The 12,672-nt window shown below is 44.3% G+C and overlaps 2 protein-coding genes and 1 long non-coding RNA gene across 3 annotated transcripts in view; 1 reads left to right on the top strand and 2 right to left on the bottom strand.

The window, feature by feature from the left end:
• Window positions 1-720: 720 nt before the first annotated feature.
• kiss1ra (KISS1 receptor a) overlaps window positions 721-12,672 on the top strand; it is a 32,814-nt gene continuing 20,862 nt past the window's right edge. Inside the window, exons 1-2 of the mRNA XM_067453488.1 lie at window positions 721-1,258; window positions 2,450-2,574. Coding sequence (XP_067309589.1) covers window positions 1,030-1,258; window positions 2,450-2,574 — 354 coding nt within the window. The 5' untranslated portion in view covers window positions 721-1,029. The remainder of the gene's footprint in view (window positions 1,259-2,449; window positions 2,575-12,672) is intronic.
• The window catches only part of LOC137089922 (uncharacterized), a 125,208-nt gene continuing 114,996 nt past the window's right edge, over window positions 2,461-12,672 (bottom strand). The window contains exon 4 of the long non-coding RNA XR_010907797.1: window positions 2,461-2,587. This is a non-coding gene — a long non-coding RNA (uncharacterized lncRNA). The remainder of the gene's footprint in view (window positions 2,588-12,672) is intronic.
• On the bottom strand, window positions 7,027-12,105 carry LOC137089919 (uncharacterized). Its single transcript, XM_067453487.1, has 2 exons — window positions 10,561-12,105; window positions 7,027-7,246 (listed from the first exon to the last, which is right to left on the bottom strand). The coding sequence occupies exons 1-2, from the start codon at window positions 11,680-11,682 to the stop codon at window positions 7,244-7,246; spliced, it is 1,125 nt and encodes a 374-aa protein (XP_067309588.1). The 5' UTR covers window positions 11,683-12,105; the 3' UTR covers window positions 7,027-7,243.

The following is a 12,672-nucleotide window of genomic DNA, read 5'->3' as shown; positions in this document are numbered from 1 at the left end:
CACACTTCCTCACCAGCTACTATGAACAAATCAGAAATACTTTCTATCCTAAATTTCAAATAGTTTGCCCTGACTTCATAAAACTAAACAATAAAACACGACTTCTACATGTATTAAGTGAAAAAAGAGATTGTATATATAGCAGCAAGATACATTAATGCCTGTCACAAAAAGAGGGAGGAGTCGACCAATCAATGATGCGCTCACACACACACACACACACACACACACACACACACACACACACACACACGTCGTGTTTCCATGTTTTATGGGGACTTTCTAGAGAGAGAGAGAGAGAGAGAGAGAGAGAGAGAGAGAGAGAGAGAGAGAGAGAGAGAGAGAGAGAGAGAGAGAGAGAGAGAGAGTGAGAAAGAGAGAGTGAGAAAGAGAAAGAGAAAGAGAAAGACAATTCAGAATTGTTCCTAGAATTCTAAATGTCTTGTTCAACATATTACTATTATTATTATTATTTATTTTAATTTAATTTTATATAATTATTTTATTTTATGTATTTATGTACAGTATATGTATGTTAATGCTTTGGCACTTAGTGTAAAGCACATTTGAATTGAATTGAAATTGAGAGAGAGATAGCGAGAGAGAGAGAGAGAGAGAGAGAGAGAGAGAGAGAGAGAGAGAGAGAGAGAGAGAGAGAGAGAGAGAGAGAGAGAGAAGAGAGAGAGAGACCTAAAATTGTTGCTAGGCGACCTGACATCAGTTCTTCCTCCTCCAATCCCTCTGATGCCCACTCGTGTTCAGACTGAGTATAAAGCCAATGGGAGCGAATGCACTCCGTCTTTGAGTGGATGCCGCTCGCAGGGCTCCTTTTTCAAAGAGCTGAAGGAAGTCGGACAGATTGCCTCAAATACCCGTCTATCTGCCAAACTCCCTCATGAGGTTTATGAAAGTACAACGGCAACTTTTTCTTAATATTTCTTGGATCGGGGATGAGGATTGTGTCACTGCTGAGAAGAAGAATCTTACATTTTTTCCTCTTGTGTAAAGGTCTTTCTTAAGACTAAAGTCATGTTTCCGAGTGAAGACTGGAACTCGAGTGAGTTGTTTAACAGCTCGATGTTAAACTCGTCGTCCGTGGAGGATGCTGAGGATGAAGATCATCCTTTCCTGACGGATGCGTGGCTGGTGCCGCTCTTCTTCTCGCTCATCATGCTGGTCGGGCTGATCGGGAACTCACTGGTCATATATGTCATCTCCAAGCACAGACAGATGAGGACGGCCACTAACTTTTACATCGGTGAGCTTCAGACAATTCCCTTTTTTCTGCACAAAACCTATGGAAGCTCTATAAGCATTCACATACAAAATATATTACAAAAACTTCTAAAGACATTTCTTTGCTTTTGAATAACACAGGCTATTGTCCGTGTATTATATGTGCTATTTTCAATATTACTCTTGTTGTTTTTATGCTTTATTTTTTGTACAAATGATGCTCAAATGATGCTACTATAAATGTGACCATGGGCACAAACCCCAAAAAAGGGTTCATTTTTTAAAACTGAGAATTATACATTAAATTGAGCTGAAGCTTTCTATTAATGTGGTTTCTTAGGATTTGAAAGGGTGCAAAAAAATCTAAATATTGAAAAAATCTCCTTTAAAGTTGTCCAAATGAAGTCCTTAGCAATGCATATTACTACTAATAATACCTTTTTGATATATTTACGGTAGGACATTTACTAAATATCTTAATGGAACATGATCTTAATATCCTAATGATTTTTGGCATAAAAGAAAAATGCATAATTTTGACCCGTATAACGTATTGTTGGCTGTTGCTACAGATATACCCGTGAGACTTATGACTGGTTTTGAAGGAGCTATAAAAATAAATTCTTATTAATATTATTATAATATATAACATTATTAAATAAGAGTATTTAGTACTAGCGTGATGAATACAATTTTGCACAGGAATTGAGACAGGAAACAAGTTGAAACACTTATTGACATTATATTTGTGGTAATGATTCATTAGCCACAAATGATGTGCTGTCATGTACTTTGCTATATTTTAAAGAATAATTAATCACTGCATTATCAGCAAGATTGTGAGGTTAGGAAATGCCTTAAAATTTTAATGACTTAATAACCAGAAAAGTCATTATCCCTCAAAGCCTATATGTTAGCAATTTAATATTCATAATTTCACTCAATTTGTACTTTTAGTCTTTTTGCAGTGAAGTTATCATCAATCTGAGCATGACAGACAGGCAGATTAACATCAGTTTTGCACTGTCAGACTTTGCATTTTCATCTCACTTAACATTGTTTTAACTTCACAATATCTTAAGAATTGGCAGAATCCCTGAACCCCTTGGAGATGACAGTAACACGAACAGTGTCGTCTCACATTGCACATTCAATTTTGCATACCTCTTCAGATGAAACCGATCGTTCATTACACTTTTATTTCATTCCTCAGCTAACTTGGCTGCCACTGACATCATTTTCCTGCTGTGCTGCGTGCCGTTCACTGCTACTCTCTATCCTCTGCCTGGCTGGATATTTGGGGACTTCATGTGCAAATTTGTTGCTTTTCTCCAACAGGTAAGAAGAGCACCTTAAGGAAAAAACAGAGCACAAAAAGTAGAGTTTAAAAACAAGATATTTCCCTCTTGTGTAGTGCAAATGTGTGTGTCTGCTGCATCATCTCAGGGTGCTTTTAAGGTCAATGGCCATACCGACAAAGCCACTGTGAAGTAGAAAGTAGGAGAAATAAATGTGTAAGATCAATGCTGCTAGGATTCTGCACTTCAATACGATACCCACGAGTGTCCACCAGCAATACACTGATTTAGACCTATACAAAAGTCCCTATTTTTAAAGCTACACTTTTTTAGTTTATTCTTAGCTAAAATCACTTAGTTCTTTAAAAAATATGTGCTCATTAAAGTACATTTACTTCTTTCAAGTAATAAAGTATTCTCGTAAGTTTATAATATGCCAATGAAAATACATACGGGTGAGGGGTTTGAATGCCGGCCGCCATGTTGCTCCTCCATCTTGAAAGTGGGACATACCCGTAAATTCAAGCTTCGCCTTACGCATTTTAACACTCGATGGCACCGTGTCGAATGTGAAGAGGGGGATTGCTTGAGACTGCTATATGATGCAAACTTTGCCTTATGCTAGTGATGTCGTACAGTATACAGAATAACGATAGCACTGATAAAAGTTACTTAGCTTGCATTCGTCTGGGAACCTGATAGCTGATGTTAGCACTGAAATGGTGCAAAAATAACGAAAACATAAAGCAATTATTCATTTTACATAGATGTCATAACCTACATGTTAACTGACAAATTAAATAACTGCAAATTATAATAGTTTTCTAAAGTAACCTCATCACTTGAATGAACACTCATGGACGAGGTCGAACTGGAAGCCATGTTAATCTTGGACTAAATCGGCCACCGTAGGAGTTGAAACGAAATCGGAATTGTGCGGAACTGAAACTAACCCTGCGTCCCAATTCGCATACTATCCATACTGAATAGTATTCGAAAATAGAATTAGTATGTCCCAAATCGTAGTATGTTGAAAAGAGTATGCCAAAGATACCCGGATGGTTCACTATTTCCGGTCAGAATTCGAAGTACGGATCGACGCGCACTCTATATTACCCTCAACCCATTGCGAGTTGGCAGGGATTCGATTAGAACTACAAACCCCGATAAAAAGTGTTAAAAAAACTACAAACATGACGGATGTGTGAGTCCGACGGTTAAGTAGAGAGGTTCAGATAAAGGGGTTTGAGTGATCAACTATCAGTATTTAACCTGGCGACAAGACATTTATTCAGTGTTGTCCACATTATATTTCACCTGCAGCAGCATTGTGAACTTTTGTAATGACACGTTTGGCCATTCACTTTTAAATGCATTATTATATTTAAACTGCAAACACATGAGGAGAGTCTCTGCATTAAAGACAAACAAATGGCAGATCGACGTACGGCTACATTTCTCTCCGATACGGCAGGAGCTTAAACTGAATGTGGAGGATTTGAACTCTGACGATGATTGACAGGGCGGTTTAAACAGCGATGGGACGTAACTAAACGACCGTTAAAGATGGCGAAGTAGTCCCGAAGCTTGCATACTCTTCTGCTACACACTCAAAAGAATATACCTTTTCTTCACAAAAAGAGTACATACTTTTAGGACGTAGTATAAGTAGGCGAATTGGGACGCAGCATAATATTCACTGGATGGTCATATACCTTTTCACCGCTAGATGGGGGAAAATATCACACAACTTCAATATAAAGTTATTGTTGGGTAGGTACGCCACAACATGTTTTAGAGTTGGGGATGGGAATTAAATTAATTCGCTCAAGTCACGTTTCCTAATGTTCATGACCAAATGTTTGTAGAAATACTTCAGTTGTATGGCCCTGCAAAAGTATCATGCATATCTTTTAATACCAATTAAAAATGTATTCTTAGATTAAGTCTGTTCTGAGATGTCAAAACTGAGATTCAAGAGACATTTCGAAACAAATGTAGTTGCTTTGGTAGTGGGGTGTGTGGAGATTAATCACTGCACATTTTCTGATTTCCACACCTATATTTCACAATAATGTTCCTCTCTGCAGAGAGAACACCGCTCCAGAACAACATAAAACTAGACTTATTGAAAAAAAAAGTGCCACTATTTTGCTAAACTCCAAAAAACATACCTTTACTAAACTTCACTGCAGTTTCCACACTAAAAAATTATTTAGAAAAAAAGTTACCTGATTGCCTTCAAATTTTGAGTTCATTGAAATTAAAATTTTGAGTTAATACAACAAACATTTTTTGAGATTCGACAACCTTTATTCAAATATTATTAAAAGATGTTGTAAGCATATTGGGTAATTCTATGTGTTTTATTTCTGATGACGAAGCCAAATAGTGCTATTTTCATGATTTATCAAATTTTTTATGTGGTTCAGATACAATAATATTTTGAGTTTCTATTTATTAAACAAATATCCTTCATTGTATCAGCTCAAATTTTTAATTTCAATAAACTCAAAATTTAAAGGCAACCAGGTTACTTACTTTTTTAAGTTAAACCAACAAAAAACAAAATATTTTTTACAATGCAGCTAGTCCCCTAGTGGCAGTAAAACAACAAACATTTTCAAGCAGTTCCTTGCATAATGCTATGTTTTGACCCCGAAACACTTTTACCATAGTGCATTATTTGTATACTATAAATGTTGAGGTTTACATCACATAACCAGCTCCATATACAGGCTTTAAACTTACTCGGTAGTCACAATAACAGAGCTTGAAGAAGCAAGCTAAAATGGATTCTGCAAATGGGGTTTTTATCTTACATTTTCTTTTACTATCTGTTCGGCTTAAAGAAGGGTTTAGTGTAGGTAGCATGTTTTTTTTAAGAAACATTACATTAACCTTTTATCATCACTCACCAGACAATTCATTTCTAAACTGATAAGTACAACAGCCAATGGAAAAATACTTTGCCAGACCCACGTTCATCTGTTTCGGATAAAAATGAATGCGCCAACACTGGACATTTAATGAAAGTGAAAGTGCTATGAAACGTGTAAGAAGCAGAAGAAGATAATTCTGCAGTAAAACTATTGTGAACTATGATGTGCTTTTAATCCAAGTCAAGAACAATATGGGTGAGCAATGTGGATACTCTGTGATGGGGATGTGAGCTAAAAGTGCTAGCGCCCCTAGTGTTTTGGAGTAACTTCAATGTTTAAAAGTAACAAAACTTAAAACTTTTTACAGTGAAATAAACACTGTTAACACTGAATAAATCTCACTATGATTCTCACTAAATTAGATATAGGCTACTTTAGTATTTTTAGTTGTAGCCTAGGCCTATAGGCTATAGTGTAAATCACCCTAATCGAGATTCATTCAAATACCTTTGCTTTGGGGCCAGACACAGCTCTGATTAAATTATATTTAATATGATATATGTTATGAATTTAAGATGATTCTCTTAAGTAGCTTGAAGCATAGGCGGAGTTTCACTTTTGAGCTTGGGGTATAATTTATATTATTATAAGTAATATTAATAACAATAAAGGAGTTGAATAACGAAAGGATTAAAGGGGATTTAAGGGAATAAATAAATTATAATGGTACAATCCATGGGCGTAGATTACGCGGGGGACGGGGGTGGGCGGGGGAGAGACCACGTGTCTCCTTGCACGACCCGCTCCGAGCGGGATTCGAACCGGCGTCACCGGCGTTTTAATAATCAAGAAACATTTATGATTTTTATCAACAACAAAAAAATGTTGAAAACAGTTGTGCTGCTTAAAAATGTAATGGGACCCATGATAGGCCTACATTTTATTTTTCAGGATTCTTTGATAAATAGAAAGCTCAATGGAAAGCAATTATTTACATTCATTAAATAAATGGTTATCTTTTGTAATATTAAAAATATAACTTGTGATCAATTTAATGCATGTATGATAAATAAAAGCAATAATTTCTCTCTTTTTTAATTTTACCACAAATATTTGAATGGTATGGTTGTTTCCACAAAAATGAAGCAGCACCATGAGCAGCAAAACTTTAAACACTGATAATAATCATAGATGTTTGTTGAGCATCAAATCCTCATGAGAATGATTAGTGACACTGAAGGCTGGAGTAATGATGATAAATTCAGCTTTGATCATATAAATAAATTGCAGCATTACGTTTTTTTACTGCATTTTATATTAAATAAATGCTTATATATATATATATAAAATGTGAATTTTTTTTACATTGCATAAAATCTATGGAGACTTAATGCTTCAAGTGTTTGAAGTACAAAAACCAATACTAAAATTGGCATAAAATATAGGAGAACAATATTATAGATATTAGTGGTTATTTATCAGCATTGTATTTGATATCTTATCGAATTAAAAGCAAGAGATGCGATAAATTATATCGGTCAAAAAAAATGGTATTATGACTGTAGCAAAGTTCGATATGATAAGGAAGGAAGAGGACAAGGGGTCGGCTGGACGGTTGATGCTTTTCTCTTTATTATAACTCAAAACGTTAGCAACACACACTGCGGTGTGTAATCTCATAAACAACGATCTCTCGATCACTTCCGGGTCGGCACTTCCGGCTTCCGGTTACTCAGTCTCTGTGAGGGGGGTTTGGCATCAACCGTCCGGGCTCTCTCTCTTCTCGATCTCCGGTTCCACTGATGTTTTATCCCCTCTCCGCGCTCATTACTAGAACAAGAGACAGGTGTTATTAATCTGCTTCCAACCCACTCACGTACCGCTTGTCCCGCGGCTCTCTCTCCCGCTGCAGACCTCGCTGAACCACGCCCCCCTTGCCACATACCCCCACCGCCCGACTCAGGCCGGGGAGCCGTCCGGCCTGCAGCCCCCCCCCCCCCCCCATTTCTGGAGAGGAAGTCGGCCACAGCCATCTGAGCACCCGGCCTGTGGACCACCTGGAACTTAAAAGGCTGAAGAGCTAGATACCAACGAGTGATCCGCGCGTTGGTATCCTTCATGCGGTGGAGCCATTGGAGAGGAGCGTGGTCCGAACAGAGGGTGAACTCCCGCCCCAGAAGGTAATAGCGGAGGGTGAGAACGGCCCACCTGATGGCAAGGCACTCTTTTTCGATGGTGCTGTACTTAGCCTCTCTCTTCGAGAGCTTACGGCTAATGTACAGCACCGGCCGCTCTCCCCCCTCCACCTCCTGGGCCAGGACTGCGCCCAGCCCCCTGTCCGACGCGTCAGTCTGCAACAGAAAAGGGAGAGAAAAGTCAGGGGAGTGTAAAAGCGGCCCGCCACATAGAGCAGCCTTAACTCGGGTGAAGGCCTGCTGGCACGGCTCCGTCCATTGGACCGTATCTGGTAGCCCCTTTTTAGTAAGGTCAGTCAGAGGGCTGGTGAGGTCCGAATAATTTGGTATAAACCGTCTATAATATCCCGCCAGCCCCAAGAACTGTCTTACCTCCTTTTTGGTCTTGGGCCTCGGACAGGTTGCAATTGCGGCGGTCTTATCAATTTGGGGACGCACCTGCCCATGACCCAAGTGGAAGCCCAGATACCTTACCTCCACCCGCCCAATTGCACACTTCTTCGGGTTGGCCGTGAGCCCCGCTCCCCTCAACGACCTCAAGACCGCCCGGACATGCTGCATATGCCGCTGCCAATCGTGACTGTAAATCACGATATCGTCCAGGTAGGCAGCAGCATATGCGGCATGGGGACGCAAAATCCTGTCCATGAGTCGCTGAAAGGTAGCGGGTGCCCCGAACAAGCCGAAGGGAAGCGTGACGAATTGGTGCAATCCGAACGGCGTGGTGAAGGCCGTCTTTTCTTTGGACAATGGAGACAAGGGGATCTGCCAATAGCCCTTCGTTAAGTCCAATGTCGAATAAAATCGAGCCGTGCCCAGCCGATCAAGCAACTCGTCAACCCGCGGCATTGGATACGCGTCGAATTTCGACACTGCGTTCACCTTGCGGTAGTCCACACAGAACCTGACCGAGCCGTCGGTTTTAGGAACCAAAACGATCGGGCTCGCCCAGTCACTGTTGGACTCCTCTATTACTCCCATATCGAGCATTGCCCCTAATTCTTCCTGAACTACTTTTTTTTTGTGTTCAGGTAAGCGATACGGCCGGCTGCGAACTACCACGCCCGGCTCGGTCTCGATATGGTGCTGAATTAAGTCGGTACGTCCCGGTAGGGGCGAGAACACGTCGGCGAATTCCGCCTGTAGCTTTGAGAGATCAGTGAGTTGGGACGGTGAGAGGTGATCTCCCCCAGGGGCCAATGCGACCGATTGTGCTTTGATGCTCGCCTCTGGCCCGAGATCATCCTCTCCCCCGATCACCGTCGCCAACAACACTGATTCCACCTCATTCCATTTCTTCAGGAGATTGAGGTGATATATTTGCCGTGCCCCGTTCCTATCGGACCGTATCACTTCATAATCGAGGTCTCCAACCTGTCGTGCGACCTCAAACGGCCCCTGCCACTTCGACATTAATTTAGAGCTCGATGTAGGGAGTAATACGAGCACTTTCTCTCCCGGTGTAAATTTGCGTAGTCTCGTACCCCTGTTATACGACCGGCTTTGGCGGTCCTGGGCTTGCAACAAATTCTCCCTAGATAGCCGCCCCAAGGTGTGGAGTTTTGTTCGCAAGTCCAGCACATATTGAATTTCGTTTTTGGCCAAAGAAGGTCCCTCCTCCCAAGTTTCTCGTAGGACGTCCAGCACCCCCCGGGGCTGCCGTCCGTAGAGAAGCTCGAAGGGGGAAAACCCCGTGGAGGCTTGCGGGACCTCCCGCACAGCGAATAAGAGGGGTTCTAACCACCGATCCCAATTTTTGGCGTCTTCCTGTACGAATTTACGGATCATGGATTTAAGAGTGCGATTAAATTGTTCGACCAAGCCGTCTGTTTGTGGGTGATAGACGCTTGTCCGAATCGATTTGATGCCCAATAACCCGTATAATTCGCTTAGCGTGCGTGACATAAACGCCGTGCCTTGATCAGTGAGGATTTCCTTCGGAATCCCCACTCGGGAGATTAAACGAAACAGTGCGTCCGCAACACTCTTCGCCGAGATGTTGCGGAGAGCCACTGCTTCCGGATATCGTGTTGCGTAGTCCACGATAACTAGCGCAAAACGATGTCCGCGTGCGGATCGCTCTAATGGCCCGATGAGGTCCATCGCAATTCTCTCGAAGGGGACCTGCATTAATGGAAGGGGGCGCAATGGCGCTTTTGGGGAGGCCAGTGGATTCACCAACTGACATTCAGGACAAGACGCGCACCACCTGCGCACATTGTCGTGAATGCCTGGCCAAAAAAATCGGGTCATTAAACGATTCAGCGTGGCCGCCTGTCCCAGGTGGCCCGCCATTGGGTTAGAGTGAGCCGCCTGGAAAAGCATTTCCCAGCGGCTCTTTGGTACTAACAACTGGGTTGTATCCACTTTTGTCTGAGCGTCTTGGGTCACTCGATACAACCTATCCTTAATTATGGCAAAATAAGGATACGTGACGGGCAAGGCGGGTTGAAGGGACTGACCGTCGATAGTGCGGACCTGTTGGAAAGCATGTTTTAGGGTATCGTCCTGAGACTGCTCCAGAGGAAAGTCATCGCGGTCCGAGAGAATCAGTCTCTCGACCCCGCTCGGTTCCTCTGAAGCCGTCTCCGAGGGCCCCGTATCAGTCTCGCCAACCTGCACCCGCACCGCCCCGTTCCTAGCCTGGTTCCCCCAAGCGGCATCCGCGCATATCGACCCCAATAACGCCGGAAAGGCGGGCCAATTCGTCCCCAGAATTAGCGGATGCCGGAGGTGGGGACTAACCGCCACCTCAACACTATGATTTTCTCCCCTAAACTGTATCGTGACTGGGACCAGCGGATATTCCACCACATCCCCGTGCACACACCGCACCTTAACCATGCGGCTTGTATCCAATGCCCCAGGCTGCATCAGGCTTTGATGGATCGAGGTTTGGTTACATCCTGAATCCACCAAGGCCTGATATGTACCCCCCTTGATACTCACAGGAACTTGGTACTCTCCTGCTTGATCAGGGGTGGTCCGCTGGACGTCCGGGACCCGGATCATTGTCCCGATGTCCATCATTGGACATCGGTCCACAAAATGGTCCGGGTCACCGCACCGCCAGCAGGCCAGCCCAGGCCTGCCCGCCGCCCCTGCGGCGGGGAGTGGGTTGGAATATGAGCGCGGAGGGGGGGTGGAACCGGAACCGTTATCCCCGCCCGACCCCAGCAGCCCCGCCCCCCTGGGCGGGGCCCTCGAACTCCCGTATTGCCCTGGGCCCATTCCACCCCGACCTCTGGGGGGAATACGAGGGGGCCCTGGAGGGCGGGACCTAGGGAGAGGGACAGGAGGAGAAGGAGAGACAGAGGGGGGAGAGAGAGAGGGAGAGGTTAGTCGGGGTTCGCCGACCCCTGGGCACGCCACCAGATGGTCCTCCGCCAGGTTGATGGCCGTCGTCAGCGACGTGGGCCGGTGGCACTGGACCCACTCGGCGGTCTTCTTGGGTAGCCGAGCGATGAACTGCTCCAGTACCACCAGATCGACGATGTGGTCCACGTCGCTTCCACCGGCCAATAGCCATTTGCGGCAGGCGTCCCGGAGCTGGTGGGCCATCGCGAAGGGCCGGCCGGTCTCCCCCCACTCGAGCGAGCGGAAACGCTGACGGTGCTGTTCGGGGGTCCGACCGACCCGCTGGATGATGGCCCTCTTCAGATCGTCGTAATCCAGGAGGTTCGCCACCGGCAGTTGTTGGGCGGCCGCCTGGGCTTCTCCGCTGAGCAATGGAATAAGGCGCACCGGCCACTGTGCCCGGGGCCACCCGCAGGCCTCCGCCGCTTTTTGAAAAAGGTCTATGAAGGCCTCGGGATCGTCCTGTGGCCCCATTTTGTGGAGGGGCACGTGGACCGGTGCGCTGGCGAGCCCGGCGGCTTCGGTGCGAACCTCCCGGTCTATCCAGCTCCGGAACCTCTCGCGGTCCTCTTGCTGGCCGCGGACGATGGCCTCGAATCGACGCTCCTGGTCCGCCCGCAGCTCCAGCATGGACTGATGTTGTTCCTGGTGGAGGGCCGCGAGAGAGGTGATAATGTCCGCAAACGGCGTGGCGGAGGGCGTTGGAGTAGTCATGGCGGCGGCGCGGTCCTACTTCCTTCCCGGGTTTTCGGCACCACTGTAGCAAAGTTCGATATGATAAGGAAGGAAGAGGACAAGGGGTCGGCTGGACGGTTGATGCTTTTCTCTTTATTATAACTCAAAACGTTAGCAACACACACTGCGGTGTGTAATCTCATAAACAACGATCTCTCGATCACTTCCGGGTCGGCACTTCCGGCTTCCGGTTACTCAGTCTCTGTGAGGGGGGTTTGGCATCAACCGTCCGGGCTCTCTCTCTTCTCGATCTCCGGTTCCACTGATGTTTTATCCCCTCTCCGCGCTCATTACTAGAACAAGAGACAGGTGTTATTAATCTGCTTCCAACCCACTCACGTACCGCTTGTCCCGCGGCTCTCTCTCCCGCTGCAGACCTCGCTGAACCACGCCCCCCTTGCCACAATGACATTTCTGTCCCCCATACTTCTGAAAAGAAGGCTACGCCCCTGGTACAATCATTTCTAGGTCTAATTGTTGTAGGCTAGTAAAGTAATTAAAAACTATTTTCAAATAATATTTTGCACAAATTCACTCTTAGGTTGTTTGTATATTGTCTAATATGTCGATTTTAGAAAGTGTTTTGCCTCTTTGTCATATTCATTAATGAATTACATGAATTATGATCACATTTTTTTTAAAATTCAAACCGGAGAAACTTCATAAAAGCTTTAATAGTTTGCATCGCTAGATAGATACTGTCGGTAGCTGAACATTTCTATCATAAAACTTTGTGAAAACATTTTCTAAGGCTTAATAAAATCTAATATTTCAAGAACTCTCGTTGTGTTGTGTTAATGTGACAGTAAGTCCCGCCTTCTTTAATCTGATTGGCCATCTCGATTATTTTGACATTGACGAGCGCTGTTAGACCACTGAGGTAGAACAGCCTAAAAATGTCTCAGCCTAAAATGTAAAAAATAAATAAAATTGTCATCCTAAAAACAATCAGCTTTACTCATTCTACAC

The sequence above is a fragment of the Pseudorasbora parva genome, chromosome 9, assembly GCF_024679245.1.
Source record: "Pseudorasbora parva isolate DD20220531a chromosome 9, ASM2467924v1, whole genome shotgun sequence".
NCBI classification, from domain to species: Eukaryota; Metazoa; Chordata; class Actinopteri; order Cypriniformes; family Gobionidae; genus Pseudorasbora; species Pseudorasbora parva.
This window is presented reverse-complemented; position numbering and strand designations above follow the sequence as displayed.

Excerpts from the sequence above, each read along its gene's own strand:
- LOC137089919 (XM_067453487.1), bottom strand. The coding sequence starts at position 11,682 with ATGACTACTCCAACGCCCTCCGCCACGCCGTTTGCGGACATTATCACC.